At 37.1% G+C, this 20,896-nt stretch overlaps 4 protein-coding genes across 10 annotated transcripts; 2 read left to right on the forward strand and 2 right to left on the reverse strand.

Moving 5' to 3' along the window:
• The first annotated feature begins 6,357 nt into the window (after nt 1–6,357).
• Nucleotides 6,358–10,696, forward strand: LOC143144491 (uncharacterized). 6 transcript variants are annotated; one of them, XM_076306946.1, is made up of 6 exons: nt 6,358–6,798; nt 7,773–7,946; nt 8,511–8,759; nt 8,889–9,068; nt 9,145–9,356; nt 9,425–10,696. In XM_076306946.1, exons 3-6 carry the CDS (start codon nt 8,618–8,620, stop codon nt 9,746–9,748), a joined length of 858 nt encoding a protein of 285 aa, XP_076163061.1. In that variant the 5' UTR covers nt 6,358–6,798; nt 7,773–7,946; nt 8,511–8,617; the 3' UTR covers nt 9,749–10,696. The 6 variants fall into 6 exon arrangements, with proteins under 6 accessions (XP_076163061.1, XP_076163060.1, XP_076163062.1 ...); XM_076306944.1 differs by lacking the exon at nt 6,358–6,798 and adding an exon at nt 6,840–7,654 and having other exon boundaries at nt 7,729–7,946; XM_076306945.1 differs by lacking the exon at nt 7,773–7,946 and having other exon boundaries at nt 8,484–8,759.
• On the reverse strand, nt 9,897–11,790 carry LOC143144490 (TIP41-like protein). Its single transcript, XM_076306941.1, has 6 exons — nt 11,632–11,790; nt 11,214–11,395; nt 10,968–11,147; nt 10,678–10,900; nt 10,426–10,584; nt 9,897–10,345 (listed from the first exon to the last, which is right to left on the reverse strand). Exons 2-6 carry the CDS (start codon nt 11,390–11,392, stop codon nt 10,163–10,165), a joined length of 924 nt encoding a protein of 307 aa, XP_076163056.1. The 5' UTR covers nt 11,393–11,395; nt 11,632–11,790; the 3' UTR covers nt 9,897–10,162.
• A 353-nt stretch (nt 11,791–12,143) lies between these two features.
• On the reverse strand, nt 12,144–14,066 carry LOC143144347 (TIP41-like protein). The gene is made up of 6 exons (XM_076306667.1): nt 13,879–14,066; nt 13,461–13,642; nt 13,215–13,394; nt 12,925–13,147; nt 12,673–12,831; nt 12,144–12,592 (listed from the first exon to the last, which is right to left on the reverse strand). Exons 2-6 carry the CDS (start codon nt 13,637–13,639, stop codon nt 12,410–12,412), a joined length of 924 nt encoding a protein of 307 aa, XP_076162782.1. The 5' UTR covers nt 13,640–13,642; nt 13,879–14,066; the 3' UTR covers nt 12,144–12,409.
• A 667-nt stretch (nt 14,067–14,733) lies between these two features.
• LOC143144489 (TWiK family of potassium channels protein 7-like) lies at nt 14,734–20,861 on the forward strand. 2 transcript variants are annotated; one of them, XM_076306938.1, is made up of 10 exons: nt 14,734–14,961; nt 15,024–15,366; nt 16,342–16,473; nt 16,956–17,145; nt 17,281–17,496; nt 17,878–18,027; nt 18,220–18,421; nt 18,529–19,380; nt 20,281–20,451; nt 20,561–20,861. In XM_076306938.1, exons 2-8 carry the CDS (start codon nt 15,190–15,192, stop codon nt 18,716–18,718), a joined length of 1,257 nt encoding a protein of 418 aa, XP_076163053.1. In that variant the 5' UTR covers nt 14,734–14,961; nt 15,024–15,189; the 3' UTR covers nt 18,719–19,380; nt 20,281–20,451; nt 20,561–20,861. The 2 variants fall into 2 exon arrangements, with proteins under 2 accessions (XP_076163053.1, XP_076163055.1); XM_076306940.1 differs by lacking the exon at nt 20,281–20,451.
• The last annotated feature ends 35 nt before the right edge of the window (nt 20,862–20,896 follow it).

The following is a 20,896-nucleotide window of genomic DNA, read 5'->3' on the forward strand; positions in this document are numbered from 1 at the left end:
CGAAAACCGTAAAACCACTCGTGGATAAATCATCGTTCTCGTCGTGGTCGACATGGTCGTCGTGGTCGTGGTCGTGGTCGTCCCTTCCGTTTGTAGCGTAAACAGGCCCACGTGTGTCCTCGAATTCGGTTTAGGTCGGTGGTTGGTCCCTAGTGCCGAAATCGCTAAAAGGCGTGTACGGTGCGTCGAAAAGAAAATCGAGCGAACGAGAGGTACCGGGGAGCGTTCCCGAGGGACTTCCGGTCCGTGAGTTAGCGCGAAACGGTCGACGTACCGGTCGAAAATTCCACGTGGTGAGTGGAATAAAAAGGAGAGAGTACGCTCCGTCATCTGTTTCACTTGTTCGTGACCGATTCGTGACGGTTCGAGTTAATCAAGGCGAAGAAGACGAAGACGAAGAAAAAGAAGAACAAGGAGATGCGAGATGCGGCTGTTGGAACGGCCGAGGGACCGACCGGGCCGGAGGGAGAAAGGGAGGTGTGTCGAGGAGTGGGAGGGGGTGGGGAGGGGGTGCGCGCGACGAGCCGAAAATAAGAAGAGAGAAAAGTGGCAGGCTGGCTGGTCCAGTGTTGTCACGTGACCGGAAGTGGCCTCTTCCCCACCGTTCAGCTCCACCTTCGATGCCGAGACCTGCACACAATCCCCTTCCCTCTTCCTCCGGCTTCATCCGGTTAGCGATGGCCATTCAATTCCCTCTGTTGCAAGTTTTCGAGCGATTTACCTATACAGGGTGTCCCGGCAGAAACTGGACACCCAATTATCTCGGTTACTTTTCACCGACAAGGACAAAATATTTGCGACACGGTACAGGACCAAGGATTCGATCGTGGAACCTACCGAAAACTTAACAACCGTGTCCTCCGTGGAGATAGATACGTTTCGATCGTGGTTTCGATCTTTCGTCGACTTTCATTCTCGCGACGTTTACCGATGCACCGAGAGAACCAATCGCGCGTGTATCGGTAACGTAACGAATATCCACGGAGTTACTCTCGACAATTTCTTATTTCTCGTATTGTTTTTTCGTAACTTCTCGACCCTCCGCTTCGTCGTAATCGTTCGATTTTATTTCTCAATCGCGACGAACGTTGTTCATCGTTCTATCCCCTTTCCCCATCGCCAAAACTCCGAGCCTCGAGGGGAACAAGTTCGACGATCGATTGAAAATTTTTCTATTCAAGGTCGGCCGAAGGTCGCGCTCCGCGCATGGTTAAATATCGTACCGATGCGCGAGAGAAGAAGAGTACGCGCTTTCGAGAGAGAAAAAGAAACATCGACGATCTTGAAAAACGTGGCGAGAACATTTTCGCGCAATTGAAAATAAAAGAGGTGACCGCTTGTTCCGTGTCCAATGGGACACCCCGTATAAAGAGGCTCGAAACAGCAACGGGGCTGATTCGAATATCGTTCGAACGTTTTCGATCGATAATGGCACACGTACGATTCCTTGCTGTCAAATACTCAATGAAATCGAAGATATCGATGCGCATCGCGAAAGTGGTTGTACAATGTTAACGCACGAAGGAGTCCGCGCGACCAAAATTGTTCCTATCGGGTGGTGAGAATATCGATCTTGATGAAAATCGATTCGGAAGTGTATGACGCAATTCGAGAGGTCTCCGTACCAGCGATGGACGGAATTCTTATCCGAATACAAATCTCGGACGACGAATAAGAGACGAACAGGCTTCGATGAGATCGGTTACTCGATGAGATTTCAAACGAATAATTATCGAGCGATATTTGTTACTCTCAGTGTTTGTTGCAGAGATTTTGTTCGTCTGTTATCGGAATGAAATTCTGCTCTTAAAATTTGGTCCAATTTTGTTCGAGTTTGAGAGAAACCGAACGAACCAGCGATTCCTGTTTCATTAGGTTGTTCGAAACGTGATTTCATTTTGCAAAATGGAGAATATATAATTTAATAGAATGTTTATACTCTCTAAAGAAATCGTGTTCTATTTTCCCTAAAAAAAAATATTTGTTCGTTCGAAAAGTGATTTCGTTTTCCAAAATGGAGAACACATAATTTAATGAAATGTTTACACGCTCTAAAAGAATCGTGTTCTATTTTCCCTAAAAAAAAATATTTGTTCGTTCGAAAAGTGATTTCGTTTTCCAAAATGGAGAATATATAATTTAATAGAATGTTTACACGCTCTAAAAGAATCGTGTTCTATTTTCCCTAAAAAAAAATATTTGTTCGTTCGAAAAGTGATTTCGTTTTCCAAAATGGAGAATATATAATTTAATAGAATGTTTACACGCTCTAAAAAAGTCGTGTTTCATTTTCACCCCCCCCCCAAAAAAAAAAACGAATTGACTTTCCAAACGACCAAATATTTCCCCGAGCGCCAAGATTTATCCACGAGGATCTTGCATAATTTGACGAACGAAGATGAAACTGTGTACGGAATAATCGTCGAGTGTTCGAGTATTCGCGTCGGTTCCGAAACGATTCGGAGCGTCTCGAGGCCATCGCTACCTGCGGTTACTTATCCCTTCCTCTCCGCTCGAACGAACGCATCAACGAGGGAAGATTGGTCTGGCTTGCTTTTGCCTTGCTTTTGCCTTGCTTTTGCCTTGCTTTTGCCTTGCTTTTGCCTTGCTTTTGCCTTGCTTTTGCCTGGCTCGACGACTCGTTCAACCGCGTTCGAAGAAGTCAACGCTACCGGAGACGTCCTTTAACCCTTTCCTGCTCGAAACTAGTTTTCTAACCGATACAATGTACGTGTGCACGCGCGACGCGATCGTTTCGCAATACTATAGGAATCAACGATCGAAAACGTCGCGCGGTACGATACGTGGGCAGTTATCGTATCGGTCTCGACGAAGGACACGAGCGGATGCAGGAAACCGGGAGAGGGTGGCGAATCGAAGAAAAACTCGCCCGCTCGGTAATCTCCGGTGGCTGGCGTTAAACTCGATACGGTACGATAATAATGGAATCGTTAATGGAAGAAACGGTCGTGAAAGCGTCGAGATAAACCGTCAGCGTGACACGGTGACGAGTCCGACCCGCGGAAGAAGAACGAAAGCCAGCTTGTCATACTACACGGAGCAACTATAAACAGAGAGACCACAAAGGGCCGATTGTTCGCCAGAATGCGAGCCGAACGAATCCGGCTTAAATCCGGTCTATCGTTTGTCGGTAGTTTCACTTCTGTCGAGGAAACTTCAATGGAGGATCTTCCTCGAGAGCTAGGGAGAGCCGGTGGGGCAGTCCGGTAATTTGATGATAAAAAATCACTTTGGAATAGTTTCTCGAGATTCGAATTTTCCAAGCGTTATCCTGAAAATATTGCGACAGAATTCTACCAATCGGCAACTTTACGTGTACTTTGAATATACCGAACTTTGTCTACGTATCGTTTTAAAAGTTTTGAAATTTGTACAAAATATTCGTTGACTCGCAATTTTATATTCGATGAATATTATGTTATTGCGCTTCACGCGCATAAAACATCCATACCCCTTGCCCGAGCGTGTTGCGTGCTCTTTCTTCGAGGAACTGATTAATCGTCGCTCGTTGCACGGTGTCCAATAGAAAGTATTTTCCAGCGACACCGTTCATTCGTCGACGGATCTCCTCTCCTTTCGATTTCCGTCGCAAGTGGAACCACGAGGCCGATCGTCGAAGAAAAGTCCATCTCTATCGAACGCGCGACGATCTCGAAGCAGCTACGCGCCCGGTAAGGCTCGATTGACCGAAAGCGACGAAAAAACCGGAGGTTCGATCGCGCTCCGGCCTAATAGAGGGAGTCATTGTACTTACGTAGACATTCGCCAAGTGCATCGTCCCGGAAACGCAAAAATACCGGCGAATAATGCGGCCGAGGGAAAAATCGCGATCGATAGGGCGATGTTCGCGGAATGCTCGCGATGTTCCGGGAATCGTGTGATATTTCTAGTGTCGTTCTACGAACATCCTATTGATTGGTGGTGGCGCGCGTGTTGCGTATCGTAGGTGAAACGAAGATGGAACTAACCACGGGGCCACGAGTATCGCGAACACGCGGCGGTCTCGCGAATCGTTGATAAACTTTTCAGGAGGAAGAATTTCGAGGTATTTCGGTGCGAGTCGATACACGATCGCCGGTATCCGTGGCATCCGGACGCTTTTACGGTTGGTCAGGTTTATCGTGCAGCGAAATTATCCGGCGAGGAGGGAAAGAAGCGTGTGTGTCCGTGGTCCCGCGACGCGGCGCTGCGCGAAAGCGAAGAGAGAGAGAGAGAGAGAGAGAGAGAGAGAGAGAGAGAGAGAGAGAGAGAAAGAGAGCGAGGGGGGAGCGAGATTTCACGGGGATCCGCCGTATGAATTTATTATCGCGTCAGGACAGCGGAGGAAGCAAGGTCACGAGGAGAGAGATCCACGAGAGAGAGCCATCGGCTGTACGAATATGATTTACGAGCAAGCTAGGGCAGATTAAGCCACGTTATACACAGATACGCTGCACAGAAATTTATTAGCATGAAAGAGAGATTAGAATGACCGAGGTCACGGAACGCCGCGCGAGAACCGAGTCGAAGGGACGCCGCGCTCGAGACGAGCGAGAGTCGATCGTGTCGCGTCGTTGTGGATCGCGTCTACGTCGCCGAACACTGCGAAAAAAATACTCGGCCGGCTAACAATTTCGAGACAAAGGTCTCGACGGGTGAAACGATGGCTCGATGATCGTGTTCCCCCCAATTTATATCGATCCGTGGAAAATCGGCGTATCTCGATCTACGAGAGAACGGAGAACGAGGATCGACGTTGAAACCAGCGGCAGCCGAGTGAACTTCGACGAGACGTTCGAAAGCGAGAACAGACGGACCGTCGACGAATTCGTAGAGGCTGGAGGAAGACCACGCGAGAAGAGGAACGATAATTTTCGATATAACGCGATAAACGGCGATAGCGGCGTGTGCGCTTAGCGACGTTAGCGTGATGTTTTTGCGACAGGGCGTGCGAGTGTTCTATATTAAACTCGACTGAACGCGGGTAGGCCGATTGCGAAACGGACGCCTGATATTTTCGTTACATCGCACGAGTAACTGCTTCCGGCCGTGTGTCCCCTCTCTCTCTCTCTCTCGCCCGCTACGCTTTCTTTATCTGCCGTCCTTCCTCTCGCATCCTGCTTTTCCACTCGCTCGCCCGCCGGCAGACTCTATTTTTCTCGCTTTGCTCGCCTGGCTCCCTTATTCGCTCGCTCCTCTCGCTTCGCGTCGCTCGGTATCCCACTCTCTCCGTTTGTCCTCTTCGTTCTTGCGCCTCCGAGAGACCGGGCAGATGCCCGTGCTTCAGCCGGCCGGAAACACCTACGCATCATGGTAGCGTGCGAGGTAGCGATGCCCAGCGATGGGAACGACCGTCTCGCGAACACTCCTGACAGCCGTTACACCGAACTCCGAGAACTCCCGACGTAAATCGGATCTTCTATAATCGTATCTCTTCGATTTCTATTTTATCGTTTAACGTATTCATCTCGCAGCATCATTTTCTATATCTCTTACGACGAAGGTAGAATATTTATTGCTAAATATATCGATCAAACTTTTGAGAGATAGTTCGAGAGATAGTCGCGCGTTATGTGCAAACTGTAAACGTGTTAATGTATTAGATATCTTGACCCACTCGGTGGGTAGGCCGGTTGGCACATGTTAATGTGAGCACCATCTAGTGGTGAATATATGAAATATCTGAATATTGAAAAGTGTAGACGATAAATTGACAGAAGACACTTCACTTTGTGCACATTGTAAACGTCGAACAAAAAAAAAACTATGTGCGATCGATATCGTTCTTCACTAAAGATGCAACAATGCAGTTTTCTCTACCTGTTTACGTTTTTATAAAAACAAGTTCGTCCTGGAATACTTTTAATTTACTGTGTACATTTTACGATCGTTATCAAAATTAAATAAGATTAACTTAATAGTAAGACAATTTATAAGATGAACATAAATACATTAATTTAGAATTATTCATATATATATGTATGTATGAATTCACAAATTTACTGCTTTTAAAGGAGATACGATGTTAGATACCGACAAGTACTATTTAAGGTACCAGTTGCTTAAATGCTCTATCATTTTCATTATGTTGTAAAAAGGCTTACATGTATTAATTTGTTCCCGATAAAGTTCAACATCCAATAATTGATATCTCGAAGATCGAACTGTAATCTCCAATATTAAATTACGTACAAATTAATATCAAATAGAGTAAGTAAAATACAACACCTTAAATTATACGATGTTCGTAATTTCCTCTACTTGATCGATAGAGAATCGTAAAGTGTAAATGTAAACTATGGTAAATTTATATGCGATGGTAAAAGCGTTGAACTTTTACCGGTAAATTTACGCGCGTTACAAATTTTATCAACAAATCTGCATACACGCAAATTTCGTGATACTTTTACTAAGACGCGAAAATACATTTACTATTTACATTTAGAAACGGTGTACGTTGACAACTATTACCGACAGACAGTAGTTTGATAATCTAATTGAATGTATCGCGCGATGGGGTATCGTATCGTTTCACATAACCTCAAGGATAAAGCAAATGATTTCTAAGTTAGTTTAGATACTGTGTATATTTACCGTGTAAACTTTGGTGCAATTGGAAATTTGTCAATAATTTGGAACAGTTTTCAAAGCAAATTGAAAATTTCATTTTGCGGTTGAGGTGATTCGAATGCATCGCTAGTCTGGAGAATAACCGTAGCATCGACGCGATCCATTCTTAAAGGAAATTCAAGAAGAATTTCGCAAGAGAATATTGTTTCAATATGATACACCATCTTGGTATGCCTTGCAGTCGTCTTTACTATAGTATAATGTTGACAAATGTAAAGTTCATTCGGTAAAATTTTGTTATTGAACTCGATTTGATAGAGTTAATGAATATTGGATAAAGAAAATAATAAATATTATGATTCCAATTTTGTAACGGATACAAAATTGATCTTTTATTCGTTATTTGAATTTTGGCATTTCTGTCGGTAATAAAAAGGAGTAATTCAATGAACACGTTTATACATATGAAAAACAATTTCATTATTAATTATACTAGTTTCGCTTAGATCTTGCGTTTTCGCTAGAAGATTAATTGAAAGTTATCGAACGAAAAGAATGCTAGCACTATCGCTAGTCCTGTAGAGCTTCTTCCTCTCCTGTCGTGTCACGAAGCTGAACGGTTTTTGCACGAGTCTCTTTCACAGAGATACATGTACCGTGACACAATGTCGGACGATCAACGATTGATTCGCTTCGCTTCTCCTTTCCTTCTTTACTTTTTATTCCGATAGTTAAGCCAGAAATGGTTATCCGCCACATCCCCTTACCACATTTGGGGATCGCGATGTTCTTCCCGATGAATTGAGTAGAATGCGCTAGATTTTAATGCCTCCATCTTCTTTGGTAACATCGATTCCCTGCTAAATGAAAATTAATCTCATCCATCTCGTCTATCGTTACATTTTTTTGTGCACAAGTGATTACAAATTTTTTTTTTCATTTACATAAACAACGGATGAGGAATCATAATATTGATTCGTACCAAATTCGAATGTTAAATTGAACAACAAAATAAATGACAATTGGAAACGTAGATCAACTTAACAAATTTTCAATGTAAAGTCTTTTCGGTTGAATTGTGTCGGTATGTACCTAGCAGATCGTAAATAATTTTCAAAACAGAATTGTTTGCAATATCTGATAAAGGATTGTGTGCAGAGTTTAATTTATAAAAGGCGCGTATTTATTAACTGACTCGCAAGAATGAGACGTTGTTGCTTATCGAAGTACGCTCGCGTTCACGAAGAATGGAACGCGGGGGATTCGTGGAATGCGAGGTGCGTGTAACAGGCGTGACCTTCCCAAGGTCAGATGGTGTGTAAAGGAACAATGCACACGGGACCCGATCCGTGTTAGTCGATCGTGATACAGTACTAGTAAGAGCAATTACTAATTACGATCTTAACAAAAGAAAATACAATATGTGCGCTTCTTCGATCGTTCGGTTATTCGTACGTACAGACATTAATGATGAAACGGAATTGATCGTTATTTAAAAACTTTCAATCGATATACTCTATATCGATCAATCAACAGTACTATTGAATAAAAAGAACGCGTTAATTAGGTTTTTCTTCCGATATTTTAAACTTTTTGCGGGTTTTCTTCCGGAAATTTGTTTTATCGATATTTACAAAAATTTATGAACATTAAAATTCATATCGCAGAACAAAAGATTATCCGACGTTGTATCATTTTTTTATACACTTTTAAACTGCGAAACTAGCGCCTATCACAATTTAAAATTGAACTACCACTAAGGTTACGATTTTGAAATTGAACTAACAACGCACCCTAGCGTCGAATGTTGAAATTCAATGTAACTTGAGCAAAAGTTGCGTCTCCAATGTTTGAATTTTTCTTGAGTAACCGACGAAATTTTCTGGCTAATTTTCTTACATTGTTTCTTACAGAATAATACAAACAGAATTAACTTTCAGTGATATACACGTTAAATAATAAACGTTAAAATATAAGCAGTGATTTAAACGTTTATGAAAGACCAGTGTTATAATTATATTTGCATTAAAAAAGAAATACTTGGAAAATGTCAGATGTACCCTTACATTGGACGGATTTACCACAAGAAATAAAACCGGATTTTGTTTCGCACGTTGGAGATTATGATTATCCATTCTACCTTTCTGAGAAAGAAGAATGGATCAATTTCAAAAACAAAAATTGTAAAGGTATATCAATGTTGTGATATATTAGGGTAACGTTTATAAGTCGTTATAAAATGAATTAGTATTTGATTTTACTTTGTCTCAATAATATGAACTTAATAATATTTATTTCATTTTAATAAATCATTTTAGGCAAAATAACCATATGCGAACCTTTCTTAATAATGGAATTGAATAGATTTGTGCCTTTCTTAGAAAATAATTGTGTAAAATTTCATCCCCTTAATATGCCAAACATCAGAATAGGTAAAATCGAAATAATAGGATTTGTAGTGAGTGTTAACGAGGATGCCAGATGTTATCAGTATCAAAGTAAAAACAAAATTTATTTTATATACTATCTATAAGTATTGATAAATAAGTATTTGTAATAGAAGAATTTTTGTAGTTGACGATGGTACTGGAAGCATCACTATTTTCTTTAAGAAAGAACATTTTGAAGAACTCAGTCAAGAAAGACAGGCGATTGATCAGAAATACCATGTGTATGCAAGGAATATGGATATTAAGCTATTACAAAATCAAACATGTCCAAAACGTTTTCCTGATCCACGTCCGAAATTTAATTATCCTGATGATGCAAGCATACGTGATATGGCTGTAAGTAATCTCACTTTGATATATGATACACAATAATGCAAATGATAAACTATTAAATTATCATACAGATTCTTGAACATAACTGGTCATTAGAAACTAGAAATGGTTTATTGGGTAAGAGAGTAAAACGTTGCGATTATGTGCACGCAGTAGGATATTGCGCACTTGATTTTATGTTTCATGAAAAGCCAAAAGATGAAATTACATTTAAAGATTTAAGTATTGCAAAATTAATTTTCTTTGCAACTAAAGTAATGTGCATAAATGAGTGGGACTATAACACAAAACTGTCTTCATGGTTAAACACAGTTGTTCGAAGAAGATACGACGAACATCCGGACCAACCAGAATTCCTTCCAAATATTAGACATAATCTTCCTTCCAAAAAGTGAAAAAATCTAAAAAATTTTAGATATGCTCGTTTTAAAAACAAATGTGCCTTTAATATGTGATAAAATTATAATGTTTTTAAAATTCATTTATACTAATATAATGGAGGAAAGAATTTAATGTGAAATATTAATATGAAACAAATTATATTATTCAAAAAGCCTTTATTTAGAAGTGAACAATAAAACAATATTTGTATGATCTATTCATATATTAAACATACAGTAAATTTCAAAAATTGTCAACTATTAATTTAATTCAAACATTAAAAAATTAAAGCTTTTATAATGTTCTGGTAAACCGCGCAACTTGAACTGTTTTTCTATTGCTTTCAGAATTCTGAAAATATTTCATTTTTATCGGTAGATGTTCAATTATTATTGGGAACTGTGATATTTGCAATGCACATGCAACTACTAAGTAACAGAATTGTCCGTTTTGTCTGTACTGGTGCTAACAGCTTCACCATCAGTTACTATTTCATTACTTGTGATCGATTCTGTTTTATTTGTAGCAATTATTAGTTTGTGATAAAAGCTTCCAGTTAAGTGCAAATATGGAGCTACTTCGCTAGGATCCGTAAGGACCATAGGTGGAAGCTAAAAAAGTAAAATAATCTATTAAGGACAAAGACATGGAACAATGTTTACATTCTTATTGATATAACAATGTTACTTACACGAAGTTCTTCAACCTTGGATTCTCTTGTTGTGTACTCTCTCAACAAATACTCTTGCCCAAATTCATGATAAATACGAGTATCATTTATTCTTACCATTACATTATCGATTCTTAGAAAATATCTTAGCAAAATAAAAAAGCCACTGGGCATAACACGCTGGCAAATAAAAGTATTAAAATAGAATATATTCAATTATACACTCTATGTTGCTCAACTACTGAATGTACAAATTGTGATTTCAATACTTACAATTTTCACAGAACAAACTGCAATACCATTATCATGAAGTTCATCTTCGAATAAGGTTAAATCGTGATAAAATAAGATTTTTTCTCTTTTCTTCAATTTATCTATATCTATTCGCTCGCTAGTTTCTTGAACTTTGAAATTAGATGCTGTACCAGTATAAGTGGTTGTAAATGTCCAATCGAATGGTTTTATCTTTTCTTCTAAATACTCACTGTTCTCTAATCTGTATTGTACCAATATTTATTTTAAAATGTGTTAACGAATGAAATGAAGGATATGAGCATTTGTACCTAGACTCTTTCCAAGCTTCTGCACATGCTAGTTGCACATTAACTCTTCCATTCGAGACAGTTTTTAAAGCGTCCAAAGCATTGAATTGTAGATCTGCACCATTTTGATGTTTTAAAGTTAATATATTATTTGGAAATACCATATCTGGCATACGTGGCAGTTCTAAAGTACGGCTGAAACTATTAAATCAATTACACAATATAAATCCATAAAGGATTTATAATCTGTTTGTTTCTATATCATACATGCAAAATTGGCAGGCATCAGCATCCTTGTCACTACAGCCATTTTCGCTTTTGGGACATTTAGAATGTAGCATATGAGATTGCGTATATTTAATGTGCCATGGTGGAAGAACATATTCGTCTTCATTCACGGGTAACCGTATGATGTCAATCCCACCATGAATTTTCACAGTTGTCATGACCTAAAAACATAGAATGCAATGGAAATAAAAAACTTATGGGTATACATTTACTAACCTAATAGAAATCATTACATTCTATTAAAATGCTTACTATTTTACAGTATTTGATTAAACTGTATAAGCAAAACTATAATTTTTTACTATTATTATTCATTTTGTTTATAAATCTATCCAACTATGTGTGTTAGTAATAATATTCGATAACCTGTCAGATATTATTTAGAAGAAATACTTACGAAAAATATCCAATGGTCTTAGTCATGATATTAATTTCTAATAAACATCGTGAATTTTACTCTAATTATATAATGCTCTATTTGCCTTCAAATTTTCACTCTTTTAGACTCTTGCAAATTTCTTTCGAGTATAATGATTACGGTTCTTTCATAGAACTGTATTATCGACAGCGCATCGAATGAAATGTCACAGATGCACTATAGCTTATAAGATCATATATACTCTGCATTACGGATTCCTACTGCGCGAAGGAAAATTATCAAGCCCGTAACTACTTTTCTTTCCATTACGTTTTTAAAGTAGATGACGACCAGCAAAACACTATGCTATGTAAATATTAATTCTAAACTATATTATATATACCTCCAAATTCTTAAATTACGGCTGTATTCTTTTCTAAAACAAATGTACTTTCGATATGCGATAATATAATGTTTTGTATAATTTCATTTATACTAATATAATGGAGGAAAGAATTTAATGTGATATATTAATATGAAACAAATTATATTATTCAAAAAGCCTTTATTTAGAAGTGAACAATAAAACAATATTTGTATGATCTATTCATATATTAAACATACAGTAAATTTCAAAAATTGTCAACTATTAATTTAATTCAAACATTAAAAAATTAAAGCTTTTATAATGTTCTGGTAAACCGCGCAACTTGAACTGTTTTTCTATTGCTTTCAGAATTCTGAAAATATTTCATTTTTATCGGTAGATGTTCAATTATTATTGGGAACTGTGATATTTGCAATGCACATGCAACTACTAAGTAACAGAATTGTCCGTTTTGTCTGTACTGGTGCTAACAGCTTCACCATCAGTTACTATTTCATTACTTGTGACTGATTCTGTTTTATTTGTAGCAATTATTAGTTTGTGATAAAAGCTTCCAGTTAAGTGCAAATATGGAGCTACTTCGCTAGGATCCGTAAGGACCATAGGTGGAAGCTAAAAAAGTAAAATAATCTATTAAGGACAAAGACATGGAACAATGTTTACATTCTTATTGATATAACAATGTTACTTACACGAAGTTCTTCAACCTTGGATTCTCTTGTTGTGTACTCTCTCAACAAATACTCTTGCCCAAATTCATGATAAATACGAGTATCATTTATTCTTACCATTACATTATCGATTCTTAGAAAATATCTTAGCAAAATAAAAAAGCCACTGGGCATAACACGCTGGCAAATAAAAGTATTAAAATAGAATATATTCAATTATACACTCTATGTTGCTCAACTACTGAATGTACAAATTGTGATTTCAATACTTACAATTTTCACAGAACAAACTGCAATACCATTATCATGAAGTTCATCTTCGAATAAGGTTAAATCGTGATAAAATAAGATTTTTTCTCTTTTCTTCAATTTATCTATATCTATTCGCTCGCTAGTTTCTTGAACTTTGAAATTAGATGCTGTACCAGTATAAGTGGTTGTAAATGTCCAATCGAATGGTTTTATCTTTTCTTCTAAATACTCACTGTTCTCTAATCTGTATTGTACCAATATTTATTTTAAAATGTGTTAACGAATGAAATGAAGGATATGAGCATTTGTACCTAGACTCTTTCCAAGCTTCTGCACATGCTAGTTGCACATTAACTCTTCCATTCGAGACAGTTTTCAAAGCGTCCAAAGCATTGAATTGTAGATCTGCACCATTTTGATGTTTTAAAGTTAATATATTATTTGGAAATACCATATCTGGCATATGTGGCAGTTCTAAAGTACGGCTGAAACTATTAAATCAATTACACAATATAAATCCATAAAGGATTTATAATCTGTTTGTTTCTATATCATACATGCAAAATTGGCAGGCATCAGCATCCTTGTCACTACAGCCATTTTCGCTTTTGGGACATTTAGAATGTAGCATATGAGATTGCGTATATTTAATGTGCCATGGTGGAAGAATATATTCATCTTCATTCACGGGTAACCGTATGATGTCAATCCCACCATGAATTTTCACAGTTGTCATGACCTAAAAACATAGAATGCAATGGAAATAAAAAACTTATGGGTATACATTTACTAACCTAATAGAAATCATTACTTTCTATTAATATGTTTACTATTTTACAGTATTTGTTTGAACTGTATAAGTAGAAGTATAATTTTTCATTATTATTATTCATTTTGTTTCTAAATGTGTCTAACTATGTGTGTTAGTGATAATATTCGATAACCTGTCAGATATTAGTTACAAGAAATACTTACGGAAAATATCTACTGGCTTTAGTCATGAAATTAATTTCTAATAAACATCATGAATTTTGCTCTAATTATCTAACGGTCTATTTGCCTTCAAATTTTCACTTTCTTGAAATTCTGCAAATTTCTTTCGTGTATAACGATTACGGTTCTTTCACAGAACTGCATTATCGACAATGCATCGAGTAAAATATCACAGCGACGCTATAGCTTATAGGATCGTATACACTTTCTAACATGGATTCCTACCTCACGAGGGAAAGTCACCAAGGTTTCGTTGCATTATGTTCCTAAAGTTAATGTCGACCAGTGAAACGCTATAGTTCGTTCAGTGGACGAATTTGTTGTTATGTAGTTATTTATTTATTTATTGTTAATGTTACTATTACAGTTACGATAAGTTGTTTTGCGTTGAAATATTTAAACTTGTTTCCGTTATGTTGATTTGTTAGCAATAGATGTCCCCACACGAACGAATTGAACTATGTATTCCTTTTCAATTTTCAACCTTTTATCAGAGATATGGACTACCATTTTTCTTGAATCCATAGGCCAAATATCATAAACTTTAAATTAATGCATACGATGCTTAAAACAATATAAAACTACTTATCTATATAAAGAAAATAGAGAATGTCAATATGTTCTGCAGTATCGGTATACGTAAGTTGATGGTGCCATCTAGTGACAAGTCGCATAGGGTAATTTATACATGCGTACTCGACATCATAAAGTTTTAAAATATGGTTCGAAAATTATGTTTCAGATATTCATACAACGTGTACGCAATGTTTCTTATAAATTGTCATCTATGCTTACTTTTGAATGTTGCCAGGCGTAATAAAAAGATTGGAGATACTTGAATTGTATCTAAGTTTTAATAATTGAGATTGTTCAAGCTTTAGTGTAAATTTAAACATTAAAGTTCATCCTATGAACTATTTCTAATGGTTAAACAATGACAGTTTGCATACAATAACGTTAAAAAACGTATTATGGAAGCGTCCTGAATGTATCCTGTATATATTTTGCATATTTGTGTATGTCATACACGAATAAACATCCACGGCAGAGATCGATCAACGTAAGGTAGGGTAGAGCAACGCAAGATGCGAGTTATCGCGATCAATTTAATACAGATTCCGTTCCAGATGCGTCGTGGAAAATCGAATTCCGGTCGGAGTTTTAAGACGATGCTTCCATTGCTATTCCATACGGAAATAACCGGAGCGATTGTAGAAGATTCGAGCGAACCTGATCAGTTCTGGTTGGGTGGCGCGGGTGGTTACGTGGTTCGTGAAATAGCGCGCGGTTAGAATGACATCCAAAAAGGCGAATTTAACTGTGGAATTTAGTCAAGGAAGCCACATCGTAAATGAGACCACAGGAAAGAGGAGATTCTTTCGCGAGGAGTATATGCAGAAAATCAAAGCCACTGCCGGTCACGTGGGACTTTTAATCACCCTGATGCTGTATACAGCAATTGGCGGTTTGGTGAGTCAAATTCTGGTGTATGTATGTTCTTTTTTTAACACGTTTTTCATACATTTAACTCTAAAATCTTCTTACGAATCGTTAAGTAGCATAATTTTTTATGTTTATTTAATCATTGATAAAAATAATATGTTTCGTGGAATCTAAGACCAACTGATAATTGTAAATTGAATATAAAATATTTGAGCATCTACATATCTAAAACAATTTTTAAATTCGTCGCTAATAGAATATATTAAACGAGCATACGTATTATAAATACAACAGAACAAACGGAAACGTTTTTGTCCATTATGTTTGAAATTACAATGTATTTAAATTAGGCACACAGATATTTGCTATTTAACAATACGTAGTTCGCGTCTCACTAAAAATTCGAAAATAAACAAATAAACATTAACGGCGATGCTCGATAAATATTCAAATTGTTTAGTTACGGGAGTTTACACGGAACGCAATATTTATAGAAATAACAACGTGAGTCTGGATTACCAATCGGTGTCTTTATTTTTAGCAATGGACCAATCGTACAGCCGGTTCCAATTGCTATCCAGCTTCCTCTGTCGAACGTTTACGAATATCGTTTTTATTTTGAATTCTCGATTCGAGCAATTCGTTTGATCGCGAAGCATTATTATCAAACACATCTTACCCGCAATAAATGTTTACAATTTAACCTCAGAGAGAAGAATGATTAATGATGCCATCGAACTGTAAACCGGACATACATTCGATAAATGCATTTCAGTCTCGATGGTAAACTACGGGATTAAAATGCCCACTCGAGATTCAAGAGGTTTGCAAATTAGCGTGAGCACAAATTTTTCCATTAAAGGTTAAACAATACGTATTTCAGACTACTTTTTCTGATCTCGAGATTTGGATGTTAACATTGTAAAAGTTCGAAACACATTGACGACACTGAACGGTGCAGATTCAAAGTTGCTTTATTGTTACTGTTGCTCTCACTGTCAGGTTTTTCGACAAATTGAGCTTCCAGCGGAATTGGCACGTTTAGAAAATCTACGCGTGAGGTTACGAACTTCAAGACATTCATTTGTCGACTCCGTTTCCAATAACACCGATGTATCGAATTTGCAAACATTGGTAAGTCAACTTTCAAAAAGATGTAGAAATTATTTATAAACTGAACAAAGTTATTGAAACTGTTGCGAATAAAATTTATTATTATATGTCATTCTATCTTCGATTCACAATATGTACAAATACATATGTTAAAAATATATTCACGTTACTACGAACGTAACGGAAGGTGTTGTAGTATGTTCCATCGAACGATGAACTTGAATGTAAACAGTTTATCACATGACGATATGATATATACTCTAGCCAATCGTAGATCGTAGATCGGTGCAATTCTATTGCATTTGTGTGTATTCGAGATTTTGTTTAGATCCACTTCATCGATTATGGGACATGCTATTTTTCCTTCCAAGTAGTAGATGTGGTCGATGTTGCGTATTTCATTCGTCAAAAGTTTGAATACTGTTCTTCTTGTGTCCACGATACATAAGTATATACAAGTTGTCAAAAGTTACAAAGAATAAAATAACGGAGAATGATTACAGGTTAGCGTGAAATTACGTGCTTACGAAGAGGCTGTCCAAGAAGCAGCGCAAGGTGGTCTGTTGATAAGTTTCGTAGCGGATACGATCGATCAAGAAGATCGAGGTACAGCGGATCTGCCGCCGATTGTGACTGAAAGATGGAGCGTTCTTCAAGCAGTTTTTTTTGCAAGCACTGTCCTTACCACGATCGGTAATAACTATACTCGAAGATTTATTTTAAATTCAAATCTGTTTCGACCATAAAAACATGCTCTATTACGATCCCTAATAGCGAGCAATTATTGTAGAATGTACACGAATCTATCTTAATACTGGTATCTTTTAGGGTATGGGAATGTTGTCCCATCAACTGGCTGGGGACGGATCTTTTGTATATTTTTCGCTTTTGTCGGAATTCCACTCACGTTAACGGTGATAGCCGATTGGGGGAAACTATTTGCTGGAGCCGTGATTAAAGTTGGATTGGCCGTGAAATCGAAGCTTCCGATTTGCTTTACGTTCTCCTGTGTTCCAACGAATTTAACCGGGAGGCGATCGCTCGGTAAGTTCGATCTTTAAAAAAAGTAAAACGAAGAAATACGAAGCATTTTACATATCATATGGAGTATGCGCGTATTCAATCACATTATACACAGGACAGAAAATATCAATCGTTAGAGATCATTCTGCCTCAGCGTTGATTTTGAAATACAGAAAACGAGAAATCTGCAAATCTCGTGCTCCCCGTGTATCTGAAATATGTAGACAAAGATTAGCGAAACTGGAATAGAGAACGCGTAGCTGCGAATTTGCATTTTCTGTTCTTCGAATGCAACGATGGAACAGCAGTGAATAGACGAGAGATGAAACGATGGATATAGTCGAATATAAGTAATGTTTTGTGTACTTATGCACACTACATTGGTTTTGTATATCTTTGTAGGAGCTGTGGCAGCGATCGGTCTCCTTTTTTTATATCTTGCCTGCGGCGCGTTTATGTTTATGTTGTGGGAAGACGACTGGGACTTCTTTGATGGATTTTATTTTTGTTTCGTGACTATGACTACTATAGGATTTGGCGACTTGGTTCCGAGTAAGTAGTTAAACGTGTAATTTTCACTCTATTAAAAAGCAATGCGAGAGAAACTAACGTATACGTTAAATTGCAATACCTAGTCGTTATCGTACGCACGGTACCTTGCAAACGATATAGTGGTGTTTATATCCGCGTAGCGCGTGTTTGTACATTATTATAGCTGCGCTTCGTATCGTCGCACGTACGTAGAGAAGCCGAAATACACGCTACTGTGCACCCTGTACATTCTGGTCGGCTTGGCGCTGACCAGCACCATCATCGAACTTGTTAGGCTGCAATACACGCAATCGTGGAGAAGATTACAGAGACTCAGTGGACCATTAGCTGAGGCCCTTCGGAGGCTTGGCGAACACGCTGGTGGTGATATGTCCGCGTTTCATTCGGATCTCAGGTTATTGTTTCATAATATTATAAATTGAATATTATCATAATATCGGTTTGTACTCTTTTCAAAAATACTACGTAAAAATACCACAGTCATATAATTGTTAATTTTAGGAAAGTATTGACGGTGATAACGATGCCACGTTTAAAATGGTCAGCTTCGTTAAATCGGGGAGATTCGAAGGATCAAGATTGGGAGGAAGCGGTTGAGGTCGTACTTCGCGATATAGCGGCAACGGCGAACAACGCACAGCCGGATAAAAAGCCTATAGTGCAAATTGTCATTTACGAATCCAGTGTCTGATCGATCAAGACTTAATCATTTGCTGCTACTAAATTAGTTCGAGAAAATACGTTTGTTTGCTTAAAATTTAGAGTTAACTCAAATACGAATCATCTGGCTTCCTGCATAATTTATTAACATGACTGATTTCTTATGGGTGAGACCAAGTCGTTCAAATACGTATCCTTCAACGATAAAAATTTGTATATATGAAACTATAGATGGTGTCATACGTATTTGAATGACGTCACACTACAGTGATATTTATAAATAAACGACGGGACAGTAAACGGTTCAATGTTCTTTGAACAGTGTCAAGTAAAACGTTTGTATTTTTATGGAAGCTCATTATCCATTTCGTTTCAATTTTCCCGCGCAAGCTGTGCACGCCGACACGTAAGCCACGAATGCGCATAACCGACAATCCCAAGTTCGATCGGCAGTCTTTATGTTGGACCAACCGAATCGACGAAAACAATAATTTTGTAGAGAAGCGGTTGCTAAATTTAGAAATCGCAATACTCCACGAAGCACGACAGGTGACGTTTTCTGCGTCTTTCATCGGTCTTCGTTATAATCGACGGTGACATACGAGATTTCGATTACTCCAAATCATGAAAAATTCGTCTCCTCTGCAAAACAACACTGAGAGACCCTCGACTATAGTCTGCATTGCGTATTGTGTGCGTATAATCAAACGATAAATTCAACGATTAAAACGAGACTGTATCGCAGTGGTGCTCGCATTTGACAGTTTCGTGTTAGAAAAATTTTTACTGTCTATATACATTTGCATAGTTTCGACAAGACTAGTCGTTGAAATGACGTACACCTCGTTTCACCGACGAAAAGGACAACAAACATACCGTTCCGGAAAAATAATTTTATTTCTTTCTTCATTTTAAACCATTTGATTGTCATACAGTTATTTTTAATAAGCCTTTTCGGATTGTCTGAAAATTTACAAGAAATTAATTGTCTATCAATAATGTGACCAGATATACGAAACAACGGTTAGGATAGTATAAATTGAAATTCCCCTCCTTCCTCTCCCTTCCCGCCGCTAAAATACTAAATATGTGTTCACTTATCCGTATTCTAACTTTGTTCACTTTTAACGAATTTAAACTATAAGCATATCGAGGTTCTTGAGGCTAAAATACATACACTTAATTTAATTTTTATTATTACAAAATATATATCTCTACGTAAGTAATAGAAATAATAACCGGTAAAATTATGTTTTAAAAAGTCAATAAAAACAGAATAATAAACAGTTTTATATGAGATTGAAGGAATTTTACCACGAAACTTCTATGTCTAAATATTAAATTCAAGTCCGGTCACATTATTTTCAATACTTTTTAAAATATAACGTACAAACAGTACAGTAGCATCACAGTATTAGTGGTTAGTTTTTCGTGAAAGTGTGGTTGCGCATATCAGCTTACATCGTACTTTTGAACACGTTAAGTATAAAAGTTTTGGTTCATGGTACTAAACATTTGCACAGAATCTTTGGCAATTTGATTTTCCTGTGATGAAACTTTTTGGGTCAAGATTAATTCGATGTCACTGTTTAGCAATTGAGTATGATGACCGGGATCAAAGATCCTACCGAACAACCGAAAGTCGAAGAAATTGATCGAGAGAAGAAACGGAGCAATGCTATCGTTAAAACGAATTTTAGATTTAAAAATTGACTCTATGTAAAATTTTATTGAGTTGTCCAAAGAGATGACGGAATCTTCTAGGTGATTGATTGCACAAACGATTTAATTTTGTAGATTGAAACTGTCTATCTTTTGATGTGCGTATTTTAGAAAGTATTTTTAACTAACGTTTTTTATATTTATTTTTCAGGTTGTGTATAAGCGAGTTGAAAGTTTGGTTCGAACTATTTTACGAACAACAACAGGTTATATTTAATTCATTCTCACAATTAATCTACAGAAATGGATTCATTGCGAACAATAAATTAAGAAATTGAGGAGAATCGATGTTTTGTGATAGATATTGTGGTAGAATGTTTTAATGTATATCATAATCGAAGGATGTATAATGTAATTAAGAAATTTAAAGAATTGATATTAAAAATATTATGGACATCCAAAATCGTAAAGTTATTTTAATAAAAAAAAATTAAGCATGATGAAATAATCGATTAACATTTGTTATTTAATATACCCTCAACAAATA

Source organism: Ptiloglossa arizonensis, chromosome 3, assembly GCF_051014685.1.
Source record: "Ptiloglossa arizonensis isolate GNS036 chromosome 3, iyPtiAriz1_principal, whole genome shotgun sequence".
Classification (NCBI taxonomy): domain Eukaryota; kingdom Metazoa; phylum Arthropoda; class Insecta; order Hymenoptera; family Colletidae; genus Ptiloglossa; species Ptiloglossa arizonensis.